At 37.2% G+C, this 23,993-nt stretch overlaps 1 protein-coding gene across 1 annotated transcript; it reads right to left on the reverse strand.

The window, feature by feature from the left end:
* Window positions 1-2,639: 2,639 nt before the first annotated feature.
* On the reverse strand, window positions 2,640-22,582 carry DDX1 (DEAD-box helicase 1). The gene is made up of 26 exons (XM_032104136.1): window positions 22,522-22,582; window positions 20,550-20,601; window positions 19,598-19,661; window positions 19,044-19,073; window positions 18,712-18,808; window positions 17,176-17,223; window positions 16,959-17,042; window positions 15,530-15,613; window positions 15,029-15,105; window positions 13,732-13,804; window positions 13,544-13,620; window positions 12,739-12,853; window positions 12,111-12,249; window positions 11,036-11,096; window positions 9,769-9,867; window positions 8,993-9,082; window positions 8,217-8,405; window positions 7,156-7,207; window positions 6,563-6,709; window positions 5,793-5,884; window positions 5,185-5,257; window positions 4,659-4,731; window positions 4,495-4,537; window positions 4,171-4,266; window positions 3,287-3,407; window positions 2,640-2,963 (listed from the first exon to the last, which is right to left on the reverse strand). The coding sequence occupies exons 1-26, from the start codon at window positions 22,535-22,537 to the stop codon at window positions 2,833-2,835; spliced, it is 2,223 nt and encodes a 740-aa protein (XP_031960027.1). The 5' UTR covers window positions 22,538-22,582; the 3' UTR covers window positions 2,640-2,832.
* Window positions 22,583-23,993: the final 1,411 nt, after the last annotated feature.

Below are 23,993 nucleotides of genomic sequence, written 5' to 3' on the forward strand. Positions count from 1 at the left end.
CAGCACTGAGAATAAAAATAAACACAGTTTTGATATGTACAGTAGCAAGAATTAGCTTTGTACCTAGACAAGGAACAAGTCCTTTAAAGCAGAAGTTAGTGGATTAACAATCTGAACAGCTCACACGGCATGTTTATTCAAGCTTCGACAAGAAGTCAGGCAGTGAAGCAAGGGCCTTTCATTGTGAGTTTGTGCTCCACACAAACAGCTCTAACAGCTTTAAGTTCTTTTGCTGTTTAAGAGTTTGTTTGTTTCTAGAGAGAAAAAAAAATAGGGAGAATGTAATTGACCCAGTTGGAAGCAGCAGGCTGGGTAGGAAAGGCCTTTGGCGAGACATGAGCACCACCACGAGGCAGACACCGGCTGCTCAGCGAGCCACGAGCAGCCGAGGCACCCCGGGAACCTCCACCCACCCCGGACCCACGTGCCGAACAGCCCACACGCACATCTACATTTAGGGATACAGACAAAAATCAGGCAACTTGATTTCTACAAGAGAACTTTTTCTTTGCATATCACTTGGAACATTCCCATGGGATGTACAACATCACCTGATGCTGAGAAATTCTTTTTAGGTATCGGTTTACTTTTAACTTCCAGTACAAGAACATCACCATAGCTTCTTGACTGGTGTGAAAGCAAGTCAGTGCTTGGTTCAAGAGAGACAGTTAAAGGTTTTAACTGGAATCGTGCTAATCTAACTAGAGATGGCTTATCACTTACTAGGTGTAAAAAGGCACATTCATTTACAAATAAAATTAACAAGAGGCAGGGAACATCATATCAGGGAAAGTGGTCTGAAATTAATTTGCTGTTTCTTGTTTTCTAAGATTTTTTTTTTTTTTAAATAGCCTTACTTGCTTTCTGAAAAAATGCAAAGTTTTCCAGTAAGTCCATCTTAGTGGTTTAAGACAGCAGTAACTGGAACATAAAACCCCCAGACCAGATCCCTCGAAACAATTGCTACCTTTTATATGCCATCTTACCTAAACACTTTTCCTAGAGATTACTGATCAGGGCAGTGGGGATTTTCTGCCATTTAGCACAACATACAGTTAAGTTCTTGACATCTCACACAACCTTTAAAGTCTCTCAACCAGAAAGTCCCCCGGTACCTCTTTCATGCTACTGCATTTGAAGGCATATCAGCAAAACCCTTCTGAAAGCAAGTATACATCAGGTCATTGTAGTAATTTCAGCTCCAGCACCAAGAAAATACAAATTTTACGTAAAAATTGGCATACCTAGGTTATATTCCTAAAGCAATTTTCATTTTTAGCATCTTTTTTTTTCAGTCCTAAATAGTCACAATTTGTAATTATTCACTGAAGTTTGGATACCCAACAGCAAATCTTAGAAGATATCATCACTTGAAACATGTAGCAAATTTAGAATGTCACATTTAAAAAAAAAAAGATCAATGCTTCTAAGCCTTTGATTCCATCTGTCCACCATTTTCCTGTGACTTAAAAATATTTCCCAAGATATATGTCTAAACTAGATGAAACTGGTTTTCATCTCAGCTTCAACTGGCAAACATGAATGATCTGATTCCTTCTGCATCTTAATGATTTTAGGCATTGCAATAAATTAATTTTGATTGACTTGTGGTTGACAGATTTCATTACTCTTGTCTGACAAGACCAATGCAACACATGGTAGAACTTTCCTTCCCAAGTTCTAATGATAAGCATCCCATGTAACCTCCCCTCCCCTCAGGATCTAATAGCATCACATAAATTGCTGTAAATGCAATACTTTTTTAAATTAATGAGACATCTACGTTTTCTATTACAATCCCTGGGTCTCTCAGTCTGCCCTCTCCAGGTAACACTACAAATAATTATTTGCTCAACCTGATTTTAAATTGATTTTCACTGACTTTTGCAAGGCGATGGAACGTTCTGTGAGAAGACAACTTCACAAGGAAGACAAAAGCTTACTTTGATTTGTGGTTGTCTGGCATTCCCAATGACCTGAGATATTCTGAATGACAATTTGCACGCAAAGTCACTGAAATTTCTAATTATCATTAGAAAAGTCTCTGGAGGAAAAAAAGCTAAAAATAAAAAAAAAGCCACATTTGACTACAGTAGTTTGATCTGAATAAATTCAACCTGTCTGAAAGCACCACAAGAGGCATTAAATACTTCAACCTATACTGCTGCATGAAAAAGCTTTTCCTGCAGTTTTATGAACTGCCTTGGTATTTGCATGGTACTCCCCTATGAATTCAAGAGTATTGTAGAAATCTTTGTACAAGATCCATTTTAGACATTTAAGAAACATTAACTTTGAGAAGTCTGGAACTACAGAATCAAAACGCAATTACCAGCCTAGATGTAGGGGTTTAAGGTAACAAAGAGCTTCAGATACATACTTTAGGTCTGTTTTTTTTCTTATTTAGTCTCTTAAATATAAACAACTGTCTGAATGAATATGAATCTATCTTTAGTCAGTCCAGCATTAAAAATTTACAATACACAAATAGTTAAATAATTTTAAATATAAATAAATACAAATATATAACTCTCCTCCCAGATTTGCTTAACTACTCTGGTACTTTTAATAAATCAACAAACAGTGAAAAGAATGATTCTGCAAATTAATCTGTTAAGGCAAAAAACCAAACAAAACCATTTCATCTTTAACTTGTTTTATTTTGTTAAGAGAGCAGCTAACTCAACAGTGCTGAACACTCTGTTCATCATGCAAGAAGTATATTTAGTTTTAATTACTTTCTAACTACCTCTACTCAGAGACAGTGTGGGATTTTTGTATTTGTAGGGCAGAGCCTTTATTAACTCAAGCCTTCTCCCTACTGTGGCACAATCAGAATGTTCTGAACAGCTGGTTAGGAAGATAGCCAAGATGCAAGAAAGATGTCTGAGCCTCCTTTTCAAGGGCAGCCAGCTCTTGTACTGTAGGTGCCAGAACATCCACATGGCCTTTATACAGTCCACCTGCCAAAAGAGACACAATCTAAATTACGTGTTCAAAGCCATTTTTCAGCAGAACTAATAATGCTCAACCACAGTCATTCAGAAAGTTAAAATTAATTACTTTGTTAAAAAAAAGCACAAACCAAAACAGGTATACACATACCCTTCTCACTTGCAACCCACAGGCTGCATGTAACAAATGCAGAAGATAGCAAAGAACTAGCAGCTTTTTATAATCCATTTATTTATAATATATTATTTATTTATTATTATTCTGTAGTTACACAGGAGACAAGGAAACAGCACTGCATAGCAAGGGAACTTGAGAGTAGGTCATTGCTTACCACCCAGAGCTCTTTTCTGCCCATATGTAACTTTCCCATCAAAATCATCCACCGGTACTTTTATGTCTGGTTCAACTTGGGCAATAGTGCAGTTTAAGTGTTCTTCAATCTCCCCCAGCAACTAAGAGGAAAAAAAACCCCAAGAAGTCTTTAAGTACTCTTATGATCCAAGACTAGTCAAACTAGTGTTCTCAACAGTCACATTTGAGTAGTTTGAACAGGGATGGTACACAGAAAACAATTTGGTCACAGATGCTGAAGACTAACACATTTTTATTAGTTCACACTGTGTAAGTTCAGTTCCAATTTCAAAATGTTTTTACCCTACCTAGAAGTCTTTGTTTCATATGCTACCCTACTTGTATGAATGAGGCTAATTTATAATAAAGAGCTCATAGTTCAAGCTTATTTTACCCCAGATGATGTATATACCCTTGTTCATTGGAGAAAGAAGGGAAGTACTGCTTTTTAACAAGCATTCAAAGTTGGTATACAAACCCCAATGAAAACCTACTTAAGAGACAAACTATTTCCAGGTTAGAGAAACAACAGTTTTAAGTTACTTACAGTTGTGCAACAAACCATCCAAACAGAAGTGTGTAACTAACATCCTCTAAATCTTAACAGATTTTGATTAAGAAGACTATAGGGAAGCTGAAAGTAAGACTCCAACAGAATTGGCTGTGAATATTAAAATAAGCTTTTATAATTAAACAACTTAAAGAACATATAACTTGAGAAGTTTTTTATTTTTTTTCTTCAAATGGAATCAAAGGTTATAAACACCCTAATACTAGCTTTGTACTTCAACTACACAGGTGAAACAAGAACTTTATTCCTAAGTCTTTTAGAGGAATTATGGAACATTTAAGCAAAATGCTTACCTGCATCTCATTGTACCATATGGTACAACCTCCTTCTTCCTTCAGTCTTGTGTTGTAACACCCTTTTCCACGGCTACTGCATACATGATACCAAACCTAGAAATAATGGAGAACAACTTCTAAACTTTGTGAAATAGAGTTTAGGTACATTCATTTTGACTAATTACAGCATGAAAAAGAATTCAGGAATATGTTTAAGTTCTCTTTCAATTGAGCACAGACAAATAAACGATATTTCAATGCAGGATATGAATGTCAGATAGCAGCTGTGGATAGATCTTCAGTGAATAATGTCTGCTCATCTTTGCTTTGGAGTATAATTACCTTTTCTTTCTCTTTTGCCACAAGGGAGATTGCCAAACCCATCCTGAAATATTAGGGGAGAAGGGAGGGAGAAACGTATTTCAGTAACTATTGCCAACTTGTGAAACAATAACAACAACAACAAAATCAAGAAAACCTGGTAACTGCTCTGAACACACACGTACCTCTCTGCTCTGCCTACTCTCCCAATTCGGTGAACATAGTTCTGTTTTTCATCAGGGAGTGTCACATTGATAACTGTGTAAGACACAATCCATAAAGAACACGAGATTTTTTTTTTTAGTATGTGAGCTAAAGTCAAGATCAGACACCTAAAATAAGTATGATTTTGATTGCTGCAAATCCTCTCCTTAGCCTATGTACATACTTTATAGTCTATTACAACAGTTACAGGTGTAACTTGCAATATCTGCAATAAAGCTTTCACTCTCCAACTGTTTTCTCCCTGATTACTCTTTGGCAAGAATGGAAAACCAAATGAACAATTCCCAAAAATGCAGAATATCAGCAGGTATTTGAGAACTTATGGTGAACAAACAAATTAAATACTGCCTAGTTTAAATCCTTTAATATCTTTATCTTTTAAAATTATGCCATAGGTCACATTTATTTTAACTAGTGGACAGGAGTGCAAATATATTGAAGCTCTAATGCAATTCAACAGCTTAAGTTTAAGGAGTTATGTCTTACCATATGGAACGCCGTGAATATCAATTCCTCTAGCAGCAACATCCGTGCAGATCAAGAAACGGACATCTCCTCTCTGCAAAAACAGAGTTGTAATGAAGTGTTGTGCTAAAGCAAAATCCCAGGCAGTGAAACCACAGTCCTCTGCACTTCTTCACCTTGAAGTGGCTCTGTACATTTAAGAACACTTCAAATAAACCCATGAGTAGCTTGGTCAATTTACATCCTTGTTTCTTTCCCCAACAGCATAAGGCAAGCAAAAATCAACAAACAGCCTAGCCTAATCAAAACTGAACTGTAATATTTTAGTAACTTTTTTTTTAGAAATCAAGTACTAAAGACTTTAAAAAACAATGTAATTGCTACAGAGTTTAAAGTTAGGTTTTTATTTTAAAATAAGCCTACTATCTTCTCAATTCAAACTCACAAAGGTAATTTTGATTACCAGTACAGACTTCCAGCTACAGAAAATGTGCCTCACAGTTTCAGGAAGTGGGACATACAGCATTTGACTGCAATTTAATTTAAATGGAGAACTAGGAACACAAATTAACATATGAATTCAGATACTGGGAGGTGAGGAAAAAGCCTTCAAGAATCTGCTGCATCACCTTAAATCTTTCCAGGTTTTGCTTTCTTTCTTGAGGTTTTCTATCACCATGCAGACAGACACATGAGAATTGATGTCCCTTCCTATCTGGACCTGAAAGAGTTTGTATGCATTAATAACATCACACATAAGTTATGATACAGAACCAGAAAAAATTTTCACGGGCAAAAAATTTCCCCCCCCAGGCATTGGTAAGGGGGAAAAATACCCAAGACAAATAGTTAAATACCCTTCCACCCTCCTCCCTGGAGCAGGTCTGTGCAGGCATTTCTCCTTACTCCTTCCTCCTCTAAATTTCCCCATTTCTTCAAGTATCTGTTCTTCACCCTTCTCCACACACATCCCCTTTCACTGTTCCCGTTTTCTTCCACATTTCTCCTTCTGTGTCTCCTTATGTATATATATTTGTATACACATATTTCTTCCCATGTCTCTTGCCCTTACCAGCTATCAATTTTACTAATATATTTCAGCAGAGGCACCATATACTCTTCTCACTGGTTCAAATTTCGGTGCATGATGGGTTTCTATCCATTTCAGAACTGTCTGGAACAGGTACAGGACAGTTCATTGCTTTCTTTCACAAACGGCACCCCTGCAGCTGCCTGCTACCAAACCCTGAACTTTATGCTCAGTCAGTACATAAAAAAACTGAAGCACAATTTTATTTGTGCTGTGTCCTAGTACTGGTGACCTCATCATACAATTTTGGTGTTGAAACAACATGAAGTGAGAAAAGTGAGCAGAGTAAGGTTAACATGAAAGCATTACCTCCACCCTGTTGGATGAAGTACTGCTCCATATTATCACAGTCTATTTTAGTCCTGCAGAAAATAATGGCTTGGTCCATCTTGTGCTCTTTGATTGCCCGAACAGTGTATTCTCCTTTTAGAATTTTAATAGCTTCAGACCACATTTCTAAATAAAAATGAAGAAGTTATTTCACTCAAACTGTTTAAAAACATGAAGAACCTTCGAACTGCATACCTTTAAAGTTCCCTAGCCTTCCAGTAGACAGTTAAAACATTTTTGTTAGAGCAAGTAAGGTAAACCTTCAATTTCTACCTCTCCCCTCAATGCTCCCATATTCCAAGGTGATATAATACAGAAAGAACAAAACCACTCAGAAGTTTCAGGTTTTTTATACAGACCAACAAACACTTGTCTACAAATCTGCAAAATATATATTCAAGTTTCTTTCCCACTCCCCAATTACAGAAATACATTTCTCTTAAGGACTATGAGAATATAGAAATAAAATTTTGGGAGGAACATGACTCAAGGCCAGTTAACTACTAAAATTTACCTTTACTTCAAAACATTTGCAAAAATCTCACAAGCTATTTCTTAGTGTTGCTGATTACCTGGAGTGTTAGCGCCAGGTCGTGTATTGTCTTTTGCATGTACTTCATCAGTCTAAGGACAAACACAAAAAAAACCCCCAAGTCGTTAGTCCACTCTTCACAGAGAAATACTTAACTCCACTGACTTATAACTAGGAAGAAATCAAAGTTTTAAAGTAATCTTAGCATTCTGTTCATCCACCAGCCAAGTTAATCTGCCTTTAGCTAAAGGAAAGTCTTGAGTTTAAGCCCACAAAACTCATTCATAAAAAAGGGAACTAAAATTATTTATGTAGACACTGGCCAGAAAACACCTTTGAACAAAGTGAAGAATTAAAAAATCCCGAACAAACCCAAATCAAAAGGCATTGTCAAATATGGCTAAATCACAAAGAGTAGTTTCTTATCTTTTTCCCTAAGCTAGGCTGAATCAGATATGAACTGTAAACCCAAGAAAAATAAACTCATAGTACCTTTTCATTAAGTCTTAGTAACAACATGTGACAGAGATTCCAGAGACAAAGAGGGATTAAGAAAACCTAGACTTGTAACTGCATCAGAGTTGCCAAGAACAAAATACGGTCCCAGGTTATTCAGAACCTGAATACTAAAGACCTGAACAACGACCACCTTCTCACATGAATAGGTGTCTGGTGAATGTAGAATTTAGAGTCCCAAATGCAGTCTGACATGAAATCCATTCCTCTAAAAACTGCTCATCTCACATGGGTTCAAGACTGAACTACCTCATAGAATGATCCATCCTGGCAGGTTTATTTCTTCCTGCCCAGTCAGAAAAGAGGTACTAAGTACCACAGACCATTAGCTGAGTGAAAAAGCACAGTGCCACTGTTCTCTGTGCAGATAGTCTGTTTCTCTATTAAGCTCCTCCTCAATCATGTCTGTAACACTGAGCTGTTCAGAAACAGTGTTATGACATCACTGATATGATGCTGACTATCATGGAACAAACCATTTCAGATTAAGCTGTTTCAATAGCCAGCAGAGATCCTTCAACACTAGGTCCCTGTTCTGAAGGTTAAATAAGTAAACATGGACAAATAACCTGAAGTTTTACTTACTCTGATATGATTCTTGCCAAGCCTTTCCCAGAGCTTATCAGCTTTTGGATTTACAGGCACAACTACATGGTGTACAGTTTCAGGGACAGAATCTTCTCCTTTCAAATCAACCCAGGTGGGAAAATGCATGATCTTTTCAGATAGCTTTTTCACATCAAAAGAATGCAGTGTTGCAGAGCACACAATCACCTGAGAAGAAGAGTCATATGGATACCACTGAAGTAAGATCCTCCCAGCCCAAAAAGATGGGAATAGAACTGGAAGAATGTTATACAGTCGAATAGCATAACGTAGCATAATGAAGAGTCCCCGACTGGATTTCCTCATCACAGGAACCACTCAGCTGGCAAGAGTCAAGGCAACAAGTAAGTTGCTTAACTATTCTCTTACAAAGACCCCATCATTTAGTAGGAAGAATGCTGAACTATTGAAAGCTGATGAATCAAGATTATTAACATATTAGGAATCATGAAGTATGTAGTCAGTCATGTTTTGATACATTTATATATAAATAATTCCAATTAAATTCAAAACTGCTGAACGCTAGGCTTCAATATCTGGAATCCGAAAAATACACATTCACAGGCAATTAGTGAACTCACTGAACAAGTGTTAAGTTTTGGACAAGAGCTTTATCAAACTCCAAAAAAGCATGCTCCATGCCAAATAATAGACAACAACTGAAAGCGGAGCACACCACACACAAAAAAATATCCAAGTGAACAAAACAAACAAAGACCACAACAAAAAAAATCCAAACCACAAATATTTTATACCTGAAGTCTCTTTCCATCTGAGGTTATCTGAGGAATCTGACTGTGGATCCTGTTGATGAAATCTGAATAACCTTGGAGGAGAAGGCCATCCTATGTGGGGATGAAATAAAAGAGATGAAGCTGCAAATCTCCCTCATTTCTCAGTCTTTACACTTGAGTTAGATAAGCAATACACTTATAGTCTCAGAACTTCTTGCTTTTAATTAGCTGGACAGGTCAATGCATGGCAGGGATATTACTACTGAGGAGAAAAAACCAGTAAAAATATGGAGTATTTATAGTATAGCTGCTGTGCTTCACAAGAAGCTCAGCAGCTACTCCTAGCTAACACCCCAAGGTATTTAATCTTTGTGAATATTCAGTTGTACTACAACAGATCAGAGAGAAGCACTTACTTCACAGCACATTGAGTACAACATTCACTGGCCTCAAGACCTACTAGGTTAACTAACAGTTATATTTTTGTCTTTGTCCTTTGAGTTCCCTGCAGTGACAGGGACAGACTTCAATGCCCTGTAAATATAATTTGAAATATATTTCTCTACCAGAAAAATTCCAAACAGATTTAACAGAGAGGCTATGAGGGCGAGGGGAAAAAAAAAGTAGGTTACTGTGGTTACAAACAGTGAGAGGATTAAGGTGGAACAGTGTAGGTATCTAACTGTTCCACTGAACTATCAAATACTATAGAACAATCATGTTTCACTGACTCTTTTTTGCAAATATCATACTGCATTTAAGAACAGAATTTAAGTAGCACTTAGTTCTCTACATACAGCTTCATCCAGAACCAGGAATCTAACTTGAGATAAATTAATCTTCCCCGTTGCAACCAGGTCATCCAGCCTTCCAGGAGTTCCAACAACAATATCCACCTTTGAAATACATAAAGAGTACGAGTTGGTCCTGTAACTAACTAGAGGCATTACAAGTTTTATCTAAGCTTAACACTGTGAGAGAATTATCAGTATAATGCTTTATCCACTATTAATTGTAACTTCATAAAATTCTAGATTAATTTGAGTTGGTGGAATCTCGAGATCATCTGGTCTCCACTCCCACTTTAACATGCCAGTCAAGGACAATTTCCAAGTTACATTAGATAGCTGCCAAGCACAATTTTCAGTACCCTTTTGGAAAGGGATCCTACAACCTCCTGTCTGGGCAACCTGCATTTTGGTTCAACAGGCATTTTATTAGCAGAATCTACCTTAGGGAGGAAGTCTTCCCTTTTTTTGGGAAGTGCTGTGGCCCTTTTTCCCTTCCCTAAATCCCAAGCTCTGTGTAACTTTGTTATTTAAAGCCAACAAACAAATTTGTTTTTAAACGGGGATAAAATAAATTTAACTCTTCTCATGGTGGAAGGATACAAAGTCTATCAAGTATAGAAATAACTTAAGATTTTGCCAGACAAAAGGGTTTACAATCAAGAATTTAGCACTCACATGGAAGTCTAATAATCTTCCAGTTCAAGTAGGCTTAGAAGAAAGTTTGTACTTTGGCAGCTAGAACCACTAGAAAATTTATCGATAGTGATGTGTTTTCACTTCTAGAAGGGAGTCTCAAAAAAAAGACTGTGACTCTGTTCTCCCTACACTGTCACTGAATCGATTGCACAATCCATGCTGCTGAAGCCAGACCACTTCCTTCTACGTAGGACTGGTCTGTAGTGTAGGTTCACCTTGATAACTGTAGACTATTTTTATTCACAAAAACACAGAACAGAAGTTACTAGGAAAACTGTCTTGTTGGTTAAGGACAAATGGTAAACAGTTAAACCTTTATTTTAAGATTTTCTGGAGTATTCAGGCTTCAACAGAATTTGACTAAGTACTGTAAGCACTTGTATTGACATCGAAGTAAAGGAACAACTACTAGACTGCTGCAACATGAGCTTGTAATAATAATAATAATAAAAAATGTTAAAAAGAAAATGTGCAGTCAATAACATGAGTTACAAGAAGCACCATTACTATTCTCTAGCAACACCAGGAGTTATTTGGAACCCAAACTATTAAATCATATGAAAAAAATACAACTTACGCCTTGTTCCAGTACAGAGAGTTGATCTCTTGCAGCAACTCCACCAATAATCAGCAGTTCCCTAAAATTACATTAATACATTTGACATTTACCCATTTATTATATTCAGAAGGTATATTAAATATCTGTCTGAAGACTCATTCTTTTATTGATAGCTGACAATTAATAGCTCTGAACAGTAATTTTAAGAATAATGGAAAAAAATCAATTTTGAAATTCATCCCTTCATATGTAGTGTACTGTATTTCAATTCAAGTGAAAACTTTGTGTCCAAGCTGTATTTGAATGTGATTACTTCATCGCTATTGTATTAATCACATCAGCACCTTAACCAATTTAATCTTACAAAAAACGTTAAAAATCTCAAGAATTATGTAACTTAGTTTAATAAAGTTTCCTGTGTTCTTGAAAGTTAGAAATGCAAATAACAGTAAATGAAATGCATCTTCCACTGTAGCTTGCCTATTCCCATTGCTTAGTCCTCAGCAATTCTAGTAAATGCACTCTTGTAAACAGACTGCAGTTTAGAATAGGGAAATGTTTAAGTTTTAGAAGTACAGTCAATACAGAGACAACTTTAAACCAAAGAAACTTGTAGATGATTCATTTTTGAGAATTTTATGTCCATGGTAATTTGTCTTGTAGATAACAGACACTATATAACTATTTGATGGAGATGAAAAACAAAATGAGGGGGCAGAGGGAGATGGGGACATAGGAAAATGTTTAGGGAAGAAGGGCATTAAGCAGATGATGTTCTTAGTCAAGAAAAGCATGTGAAGTATCATACTAGTTATCACTGATAAGTGAAAAAAAAACCCCCTACTCACTGAATTTGCCTTTGAGAAAAAGGCAGTCCACAGATAAAACACACCAACCCCCCCTGCAAAAACCCTTAAGTGGTCTAACTGTAGTTGCGAAGTCAAAAGGTCGGTTGGTATCAGATTATTACTGATACTATTATCAGCAACACTGCAGATTATGATTCACTTAGCTACAAAGTGGAACTCCCCCATCTCCCTGTGAAATTACATCCATGGAAAGTACCATAAATGCAACTAACATACACTATTACCTTAATTTGGGATTATCAACATATTTTTTGAACTGCTTCACATTGTTCAAAGTTTGTTCTGCCAGCTCTCTTGAAGGTTCTACAATCAATGCTTTTGGAGCATTTGGAAGGTTCTGTGCTTGAACCACTTGCGCACTTCCTAAGTGGGAAAAAAAAAATCACCATTAATACAAACTACATTCCTATTCTGAGATCTTTTACTGGAAACAAATTTGTATTTTCTATTAGTAATTAAAACCTCATAATTTGAAATGCTCCATTAAAAGGTGATGTGATTGCTCTCTCAATTATGAATAACTTCAGAATAACGTTCAAAAATTATAAGTGGGTGTACTGGTCATGCAGGATTATCCATTCTATTCCTGAACATAAAGATCCACATTTATTTTTATAATAACACTGTTGGAAAACTGAGATGGACTTCTTTTATCTGATGCATTTCTAAATTTGAAATATTGAAGATTGTTGGTGGTTTAAGATTAAGAAAATCTGGTGTACTTTAAAAGAAGTATCAATATGTCTTTATTACTGCTATGTTCAAGACCTTTCTGATAGCAACTAAAGGGATCAAAAGATGCTCTGTAACACAACCTGAATACAGAAACAAGAGAAGTTTGTAAAATCTAACCTGCATGTTGTGATTTTACAACACTACCCTCAGGAGCCTTGCAAAGACCAATATAGCCATCTTTTGGTGGAAACTTGAAATCTTCTTCACCAAAATTGAATTTCAATTCAGCATTCTAGGTTTCAAGAAAATTGTGTCATACAAACAGATTCAAGGGACCACACAAAAGGAGAAACAATTCAACAATGAAAAAAACAGACAGAGATGACGAAGGTCTTTTCTTCTCCCATCTTACACATTCCTCTTCCCCAAGTTACCACTGAAACCTTGCTGGAACTTAAAACCAACCAAACAAGCAGAAAAAAGCTAACAAAAAGCCAAAGCACTTTTTCTGAACTTGTACATTTCTCTAACCACTGAAATGTTTTGCTAAAATCTTTACTGCTTGAGAGATAGACTCAAAAAGTAACTCAGAAAGACGTAGTACTACACTACAGTAATGTTAAAGTTCAGAACAAATGAAACATGAAATCTGACTTTCAAGCTATTTGCTTACATCAGTTGTGTAACAGTATATCAAAGTTTAATACACACACCATGGCACCATTATTAGGAATTAGTTATCCATGCTATTCTACCTTTAAATTCAAGATTAAAATTTGAATTTAAACATCTAGCTTAAATGGTAGTGAAAGCTAACACACACATTATTACTTCAGTAGTGAATACTGGTAAACCAAAGAAAACTGACTTTACACGTACACCTGCAGTAATTAAGTCGCTATGCAAATTTTATACTTAAGTAGCTCATTAAAAAACCCAGAAAAATTATAATCATCTTGGACATCTGTAATATTCCTGTTACCTTCAGTACACAAGCTGCAAAAAGTGCCTGGTTCCTTATATGTGGTGGGATTTCAAATGCAAGGCCAAGGTCCTTCCCTGAAAGTAGGATTAGTCGTCAGACTCTCCAAGTCTATGCATTCCTCTCCCTCCCTCCCTCCCAAGTGAAAGCATCCAAATAAAATTCCAAATAAAGAGAATAAAACTTACCATTTTTGGAAAATTTTATTTGCCCTTTTTCTGTGTCTAGATAGCACCCAATTGTATCATGCATAGTGAATTCCTGCAAAAGAAAAAACGTTTGTGAAGCTAAGAGATTTTCAGTGCATTAAGACTTAGTGCTTGTATTCTGTCAGCTTTTAGTTTTCCAGCCTCTCCCTACTAAATGCTGACTCTTGAAAGAAGCAAGTTCAATTTATTTCAGTAAGACCAGTAAACAGAAAGCGTATTTTTATTTGATTACAAATCTTCAGTGAACTGCCCAATTGATCTTAGATATTCAACATTTATTGCTGCTTTAAATTTACTTTAAACACAATGACAATGATACATTTAAGTATCATTTACCTGGAAGTATTCTGCATTATGGAAAAGCACATTAGCCATGTATTTATTAGCCAATGTAAATCTAAGCATAGAGCACCAAACGTGGCATCAGAAACTTGTATTTTGACTATAAAAAAAGACTAGCTCTTCAAGATGCTGCTGTGTGCATGTTATGTATACTCACATGCTTTATTTAATTATCTTGAGATCTTTTAAAGGTATTCAATAACATCTATATATTACAGTGCTTCTAATCAACAGCTCAAGAGTTACTATTAAACAAGCTACAATAGTCATAAAAGTTGCAAGTTTTATGGCATTGAATCATTACCACAAAAAGACTTGAGTTTCTGCTGTAACACCCATATTTATATAAATTATGTTTAAACATCTGAATTCCACTGGTACACTAGGCAAAAACCACCACTGACATTCCCAGCAGACACCATAAAAGTGCACATTAAGGTAATGGCAAACCCAACTCAATAGCCAGAATAGTGCACCCTGTTTTATTAGCATTCAATAATGCAATTTGACAGATTACAGAGTTGTGCAATTACTTCTGTTTTAACTTCTAGTAAGCAGAATACGATGCCCTCACTTGGACATTCACTCAGGTATACAGATGGGTTGAATTGTTCAAGCTAAAACTGAAGTAAGTCAAGACAAATCTCAAGAGGTCAGTTAACTTTTAACCTGTAACACACAGCAAAATTTTAACTTCTAAATAAGAGTCAATCTAATTGCAGTCTAACCACAATCATGTCTCAAGCTTGTAACTGCTTCTGTCAAATCTCTTAATACGCTTTTATCCAAAAATACTTCAATGTTTCACTGTCCTTTTGCCCAGTGAACCTTCCTCAGAAGTGGACACTATTTCAAAGGACAGTTGATTGTAACAGCACAAGACTAACATGCAAAACTTTTAATAGTATTTCTATCAAATGCAATTTAAGCTTACCTCACCATAGCTGTCAAATTGCTTGTTGTGAGATTTCTTACCAGTGCCACCAAAGCCAAAGCCAAATTTATCAGTACCTGAAGACAAGACAGTAGGCTTTTATTTTTTGGTTGATAGGTTATGCTTTTCCGTCTTTGTATCAGTAACTGAAATTGCTAACATTAACGCGTAAACAAATAATACACAGTGCTAATTACAGACTTCTGACCTGGATGTATACCAAACTAGTACTTTTGCAGCCATAGATTTATTGATTTTACTAGTCTCCATGCACCTTCATTAAAAAAAATGACATAAAAGGCAGAAAGTCACAGAAGACAAGAAAACACTGCCACTTCAAAAGACTTCCCCTTACAGGAAGTAAAATACAAGAAGTTTTCAACTCTCTGATATTGGGATCCTTCCCAAGGAGTCCATTCTCTGCAATATTAGAACACGACTGCAGCCATACCACGTGAATATAAAAACTACCCTATATAGGTTCTTTAGAAGGAAACTCACCCAGATCTAGTGAAGCCTGCATAGTTGACCAACCAACTCTGCACAAGCCTTGGTCATGACAGGAAACTTCATAATAGTACTTCCCTTTAAAAGAAAAAGAAAGGATCTAATACAACACCCAAATTCACTAAACTGGTTCAGTCTTGCTACTTCTAAGCCCATACAAATCTAACATTCCCAGTCCTGCTGAAAGTGTTATAAAATCCCCTACTGTGTTTGTGTGAGAAGGTTGTGTGTGTACCTATGTATGAAATGAAGAAAAGCAGGCAAAAGAGACAAAGTACACACTAAGAGGTAGTGTGTGAAAGGCTCCAAAGGAGTGATAAGAGAGAAGAGTGGTCCTACTGAATCTACAGGAACGATAAACTCAGGACACAAGGTTCTGCAGAATCAGTACCAGACCACCAGCATACCCCAGCATCAACAACTGGTTGTGCCACCTGAAGCACATCCAGCTGGCTGTTATGTACACACAGACTACAGAATTATCTGCACACCCCGTGAAAGGAGACTGTTTAGGGTCTTTCTGAACACACACCTAGAACCACTGGAGTAGCAGGATGACTGCTACTGAGTCAAGTGTTAGGGTTGGCTTCTCAACTATTGCTGCAACCACAGAACCATAAAATTTTTGAATGCACACATCTGTGTGAAGCGAGTAAACAACTCAAAGTACTGTGTATATAACTATTCCCTAATAAAAATGCATTCTGATGAATATTAGTTACAACTTTTCCTCCTTCAACGCAAGTCTCCTAATGATGCCTAAAGATTTTCAGCTTTTAATGCATTCTCCGTGTACTTGTAGCTTTCTGGACTGTTAAATGTCTAGGTATAACTTCTCGTACTTTTCCAGCTTTCTTTCCCACAGTGAACAAACTCTTATCAATGCATTCTTAAAATTTTGTTTACTCTTGCCTGTTAAGTTTACCAAGGACATTTTATTTTGTATCATGTATCACAGCTATAATAAAGGTAGTGTTAGAGGACCAGGGTGGAGGTCTCCAGTGGGGGAGAACCCTGGCAGGGAGATTACCTAACCAACTGCTTTCTAACTGGACAATACTGGCTGGATATTCTAACTGCCCAATCTTCTAAAATGGTATGAATCTAATCTGGGACATGGTTTTCTCCATACTGTGGATCTGAAAGCTTTCAAGTGAAGGTTGGCTTTTCTATTATCATTTTAATGGGTTTTTTTTGGGAAGGTTTCATTTCCAGGCATCACTATCAGGGAAAAGGTAATTTACAACACAAGGAGAACAAAAACAGAGGTATTTTTATTTCAAAGTCTTAAGCTAGCAGTAAATTTGGTCAGATGGATAGGAAGTTTTTAATGCAGTCATCTATATTAACAATGGGTGAAAAGCAGGCATTTCAGCTGAAACTTTTCTGGAAGAGTATTCAAAACACATCATTTTACATGTACCTTTAGTCACTCCTCTAGTTGCTCTGCATCCATGCCATTCTTTTATCTCTCTGCTTTGACAACACAAACCATCCGATCCAATTGCTGAAAATTACAAGACAATTTTAGTTAAATAAACTGCCTAACTGCTTTTAAAAGAAAATTTCATGCATGCTTTCCTCTACTTTATTCTTGTTTACCAAGCAAATGTTTTCAAGTGAACAGCAGAACAACTCACCAAAAGCTGATCCTCTGTCATAGGGGTTCATTTGCCATTTATTGAGCACTAAGTTTGAAAGACAGTAACAGAAAAACCATTAAATCAACAAAGCAAGCCTGGAAAACTCAAATTAGAAGTTCACATTTTTTCTACAGTGTTTGGCTTAATTTTCTGGGGAAACAGTTTTGATCCAATGAAATTCATATGAGTTCAAAATGAAGGCCTACAATTTGAAGGAGGAGCACATATGCTTAATGCAAAGGAATTCTATGGAAGTTTAGATTATTCCATTAAGGAGAACACAGATTAAGTTACTTAAAAATGCAACTGAAACCAATGAAGAATTTAATAAAATAAGGCAGTTCCACACAACCAGTATCAAATTCAGCTAGAAAATATCCAAAACTACATTAAGAACAACAAATTTGAAATGCATTATTTGCCATTTCTGTTCCAAGCTTACGTTAAGACATTTTTCAGGCTATGAGCTAAAATGTCATTACTAATGAGCTAAGATACATGCACATAAATTTCTGACTTCGTTTTTCATATGCCTAACAACATGCTGTAATAAAATCTATACATGATTTAAAGAAAAAAAAAACAGATGTAAATTCAATTAGGTTTACTGAGTATATTTGTGTATCCATATTACATTCTCTCAAGCAGGATTTTATGGTTTGTTTTTTTTTTTTTTACTGTCACCAGTGCAGCAGTAGTTGCAATGATGACAATTTCTATAACATCTTCAGAGTGCTGTTTATACAGATACTGTTCACTTACATAAAACCCAATCTATCAATACCACAGACTGGACATGATTATTGGCTTTACAGTTGCAAGCTTAATTAAATAGACACTCAAATACTGTGAGTGTATTATCATGGTTACAACCCATTCTGTATAGCTGAGTTCTGGCCCTGTGCATTTCCTGCTCAATTCAATGTTTACTAGAATAAACCTGTAACAACTCAAGACGTTGTTATCCAATTCCAAACCTAGGCAGGCGCCAAAAGGAACACAACAGCTCCACTCAGCACAGCAGAATTGAATTATCCTACACTGTTACCCCAGCTGCACAAAAATATGCTCGAGCCTAGAAGAGCTTTCTGCTCAAGCTCACTTAAGAAGCCCAAACCAACTCCACGGTGTCACAGCTGGTCTCACCTATTCCTGCAACAGGAAGATGTTTTTTAACTCCTTCTTTTAAGATGGACACCACCACCACCACTTCACATCTTGCAAGGCACTAACCTAGCATGGGTTTCAGAAGAACACTGAAAACCAAGGTGTGGATCAGCCAGCCTCAAACTGAAAATTTGAGCATTACTAAGAGTCTGCAGTCCAATACACACCAGTTCTTTCCATTATTCCACCAGTAAATTTATATTCACTGCTTAATGAAGTGCTGAATGATGATATTCTATTTACATTATCCCAAATTATGGAAAAAATACTTATCTAATGGCAGGTTAACTTTACTTTGAAAGGTTACAAAATCAACATGAGTTAGCAGAGCTTCAAATTTGAGGAGTGCAACATATAAAAACTTACCTCCCCCTCCAGTTTTAATTGTGGCTTTTCCTTTCTTGCCTTCCATTTGGTCTTTCAGCGTTTCATAAACAATCTGGATAACTGGAATGCTGAAAGCCTAAAATGAAAAGCTACTTTCATTCCACAAGTTATACACTTACTTCCAGCCTTGTTTTGGGGTGCAATACCCAGGGCCAGAAACACTGAAATACATTCCTAAATACATGTTGGTAAAGACTATTACCAACAATGCCGTAAACACATATACACATACTCTCTGCATATGTGCATACACACCACCTCTCACCACTTAAAGACTTTTACTTTCTACTCATTTAAATTTGATTACTTACACCAGTTTTTCCACTTCCAGTTTCAGCAGCCTATAGAATGAAAAACATAAGAGTTTAACCAGGACTTTAAGAACTGTCCTAGAATTCTATTTTGATAAATCAAGTTTATTTTTAGGAAGTATTATTTCAGTTTATGAAATCAAGAACATCTATCCATAGATCTGATGATGATGATGATGAACAAAGCATACTAATCTGATACTTTCCAGGTTATTGATACTGCAGCATTGGCTTAGGCAGTATCAGCCATGTTCCCTACATTTTGGCATTTGCAGCCAAAAGCAAAGTAGGTAAGATCAGACAGCCCTCACTCATGAGGCAGTGCCTGTCAAGAAGTCAAAAAATGAAGCCTAATACCCCCAGATTTCATCTGCAAGAACAGCTGGAAACACACCAGGAACCCAAACAGGCTTTTTAGCTGAAGAACTTTCTGCTGAAGTAGGACAGAAGAGCTAATCTAACTGTGGACCCACATGGAAAGAACAAAATTGACCATACAAACAACAATTAAAAGGCACAGGATTTCTATGAGTAGGGCTATCCTGCATACATACCATAAGCACATCACCACCTCCCAGGATCAGTGGGATGGATTCTGCTTGGATATCTGTAGGGAGACTACAGGAAAGAACACATTAACACAAGGTAATATTCTACATCAGCAGAAAAAGAAATTTTTACTTATACAGAAATTCATAGAAACCATGGTCATCTGCAAGATAAAGCAGGTAACTGCTATTCCTCCTAGCTTGCAGCAGATTCAGCAGCACCTTGATAAGAGAATTACATGTCACATCACTATGCCAAACCATAAAAGAGACATATTAACTATATATTCCTTGTCTTCCTTTCTTCAAGTGAATTTTTTCTTAAAGCCACTTATGCAGCCCCCATTTACAAGATTCCTGTTCAAAACTGGAAAAGGACGTGAAGATAACTAAATGCAACCAGCATTTTCAGATAATCACAGCTAATTAATACCATTCATATTAGAAGAACTACATCCATTAAGTTTGTCCATATTGACAACATTCTGAATGACAATTCAAAACAAACTCTGAAGTAAAAAAAATTTGGCCAAACAAGTAACCAAACACAAGAATAAGAACATTTTTAGAAGACTGACACATAAGCATTAAGTTTGAAAAACACAATTACAGACCACAGTCTGGAAAACATGTACTGAACTAGCATCAACTATGTGACAGTATTTCATCCAATAACCCCATGATACATAATAAATAAACCAGAGGGACAGAGCCTTTTGTCAAATAAAAGAATTGAAGCATAAGTAGTCATGCTTTGCTTGTCCAAGTTCAAATGTTACCACTGCAGTCACAATTTGAATTCTTCAGTCTTTCACACTAAAGAGAAGTGCATGAGATGCAGTGACAGTTAAAGGAAAATACACTTTCACTTTGCTTTAATGTGACAGCAGAGGTGCTTTAAGAAGCATGTCATACATTGCTGAAAGGCAAATTAAGAGCTTGCCACACTCCTACTTACAGCCAGTCCATCTCCTCCACTGCTTGAGCTATCTCAGGCATAACACCCATTTCTGTAAGACAAGGCAGAAATGATCAAGCAGTGTTATTTACCTCAACGCAGCCCAAAAGATTACCAAGTGTCAACACTTCCAGCTACAGACAAAACCATGGAAAACTAATTTTTTTGGCAACAGCATGTGCAGCCTGCACTATAGCACCCACTGACAGAAAAGAAACATTATCCCCTCCTCACAGGCAGCTTTGAGGATTGTTCTCATGTACAGCAGAGTAACTCAGGCATGCACAGGGGCAGGTACAGACATAGCAGCAAAGCAAACACACTGGGAACAGAGCACCATTTCAAGGGCAAGGTACTCATCTTTGCACATTTACAGAAACTGCCTATGCAGACAACAGGAAAGACTTCACTAATCACAAATGTCCCAATTCTCTCTACAGTTGAGATGCAAACAATAGAAAACACCTGTATCCTGTAAAGACTCTAGTTCACTAAATCTTGCCTTAGACACTTACAGAATGTACATAAGATGACAATGCCTTGATTTTGGTAAAGTTATTAATTACATCCATCTTTGAAAGTTTTTTTCCTTGGATACCCCTTCTGGCAAACTCCTATCAAGTGGCTGTACCTCAGACACAAGTTAAATATGGAGAAACATGTTTGTATGTTGATAAACAAATCCTCTGTATTTAAAAAGGAAAACAAAAGAAGCCTGCAGCTATACAATAAGGACAAGAGGAAAATGAATCCTAAGCAACCAAAATGATGGTAGCATACCATCAAAATAACAACTTATCTGTTGGTCATCTCTTTGGGTACATATGGTTACTCTAAATCAATTCCTTTAACTATAAATATGCACCTTTCTAAGCAGAGGTTTTACACACTCTGCACTGCCACATGCTGGGTTTCAGACACGGCATGCACATGGACTGAGCTGGGCTGGCACAGATGGATGTGTGCAGCCAAAAGTTAATCTTCCATTTGCTATGATACAAATAATAATAAACATGTTTTGTCATGTGATTTCAGGGAGCTTTAATATTTTCAAGTGCTGGCCTGCACTCCTACAAAAGCAGGCAATTGACATAAGCAAAAAAGTGTTGCCCATAGTAATCAAAATCAATTCCTACTGATTTCAACTTGGAAACAGATCCATACATAATTTTCCTCCAATACTCCCAACTCACACAGCTTAATTCAATATAAAGTACAAGAATTTAATCAAATAACGACACTATGATATTTTCCTCAACTACATCCAAATTAATCCTGCTGTGTAGCATCCAAACTGATCTCTAGATCTCAGGAAGAAGACTCAGCATTTCCCCCTCATGATAAGACGTAAGAAGTTCAGTTAAAAAAAAAACCAAATTAAAAGCCCCATATACATTAACGTTAAAACTTTACAGAACCGTGACCATAGCTGACTGCCTACTTGTAAAAATATCTGCATGGGACAGGGGACATAAGGAAGGATGTTTCCTCATCTAACAGTAAACTCTGGAATTACAGTTTACTATTACATACCCACAGTTTATATAATATATATAGTTTGCTAAGCCGCATCGCCCAGCGGAACTTCTCATATAAAATCCATTTATGCAGTTCACTGGAACACAGAAAATAGTCGTGATAAACCTCCTGTTACTGAAACTAATGAGCATGAGGAACGAGGCTAACTTCTAAGCAGCCCCTTTGCTGAATCCACATATGCAATAAAACCTGCAAAATCATTCCGATAACCACTTGTCACGGCCTGCAGAAGCCCGAGGACACGGGGAGAGGCACATACATCCCCCGCAGGCCTCGCAACCTCCAGCCTGATGCATGGTCAGCCACACACTACCGCGGGCCGGCTGGGAAGGCCCGAGGAGCACCCCCCGGTGCCGCAGAAAGCCCGGGGGCCAGCGGGCAGAGGCGAGAAGCTCCCTTAGGGCCGACACCCCGCGGTCCCCGCGCCACGTACCCGAGAACGCCGCCATCTTCGCCCCGAGAGCACCGCGAACGGCGCAGGCGCAGGCCGCCGCTTTATGGGGCCGGGTGGGCGCAGGAGCCGCCGCTTTATGGGGCCGGGTGGGCGCAGGAGCCACCGCGGCGCGCGTTCCGCCCCGGCCCGCATGCGGTGAGCCGAGGTACTCCCACACACGGACCGCAAACGCACCGAGGGGGGATTTTAAACGCAGGCTAATAGGGGTACGTTATTCTCCAGTTTTTACAGAAGTTTATCCAAGTTCTGCACCATCTTGTTCTAAGATAACTTCTAGTGATATTAAACGCAAGAATCTTCGGTGTTTTGTAAAAACAAGATTAGATTGCAAGTGCAGAAATGCAGCTTCTACAGCAACATCACGAGCCAATGGTGCATTTGTCTGCTAAGTGGAAGGCACAATATAAACTATTGCCTACTGTCTTCCACTGTGAAGCACAGCTTCAATCTCTCCTAAGGCAGCATGAGACAGACACACATCTGGTTCAAAGGCCAAAAAAAACCAACCCAAAACAAGCATCTCTGACAATGACTTTCTCATGACTACTGTGTTGCAATTTGAATACTGGTTTTGTCCTGGTGGTTTGTTTCAAGACCTTTTTGAAAACTTACTGAGCCCTACTGGCTGTTAACTTACACTGTAGAAACTGGTGTCATGCAGATAAAAATACAGCAGGGTATTTTATACTCTTTGTACCAGGCTGTTTGCATCGCAATGGTTTCTCATGTATTAATAATTCTTTTGGGAGTATCTTCCTTTGATGTGCCTCTTTTCTTTCACTATTATTTCCTATATCTGTCAATCATTAGTTTGCTTGCTTTCAGATAAATGACAAAACTAGTAATTTTTTTAAAGGCACAGGTAAGAATAATGTACAGATTCAACCATGACTGCTAAGAAAACCTGTTTGTAGGCAGACCTTGATATCAATATATACTGCTGCTTGTTGGTGGGGAATGTGGAGTAGAATTTACTATAAATCTCCCACAATTCTTTGAAACTTACAAACATAATGTTATACTATTTACCATTGGTTTACAAGCTACATTGTCAAATATAGCTTAAAAAATATAAGGACGGTCAAAAGGCATTTTTTTTTCAGTAGTTGTTTCTTCTTCAAGTCTTTCCCAAGTATCCAACAGAGCTTTCATACTGCCCTGAATCCCTAGTTTCAGAATTTGAATTTTAGTTTAACCTAATTCTAGGCTGCAGAGTTGCCTACAAGAGCTTACTAAACACAAGTGAAAATTAGACTGCAGGAGCAGAAGTGTCAGGGTGTGAAGTGATTTTATTTCTATTTTACAATCGCTTTATCAAGTTGCAGGAAAGAGGCTGAAACATCAGTCTTTTCGTAATTATTTCAAAAAATCAATTAGGTTGGGAAAGATCTCTGAGATCATCGAGTCCAACCTGTGATTGAACACCACCTTGTTGAGCAGACCACGGCACT

This window comes from Corvus moneduloides, chromosome 3 (assembly GCF_009650955.1).
Source record: "Corvus moneduloides isolate bCorMon1 chromosome 3, bCorMon1.pri, whole genome shotgun sequence".
Lineage (NCBI taxonomy): Eukaryota > Metazoa > Chordata > Aves > Passeriformes > Corvidae > Corvus > Corvus moneduloides.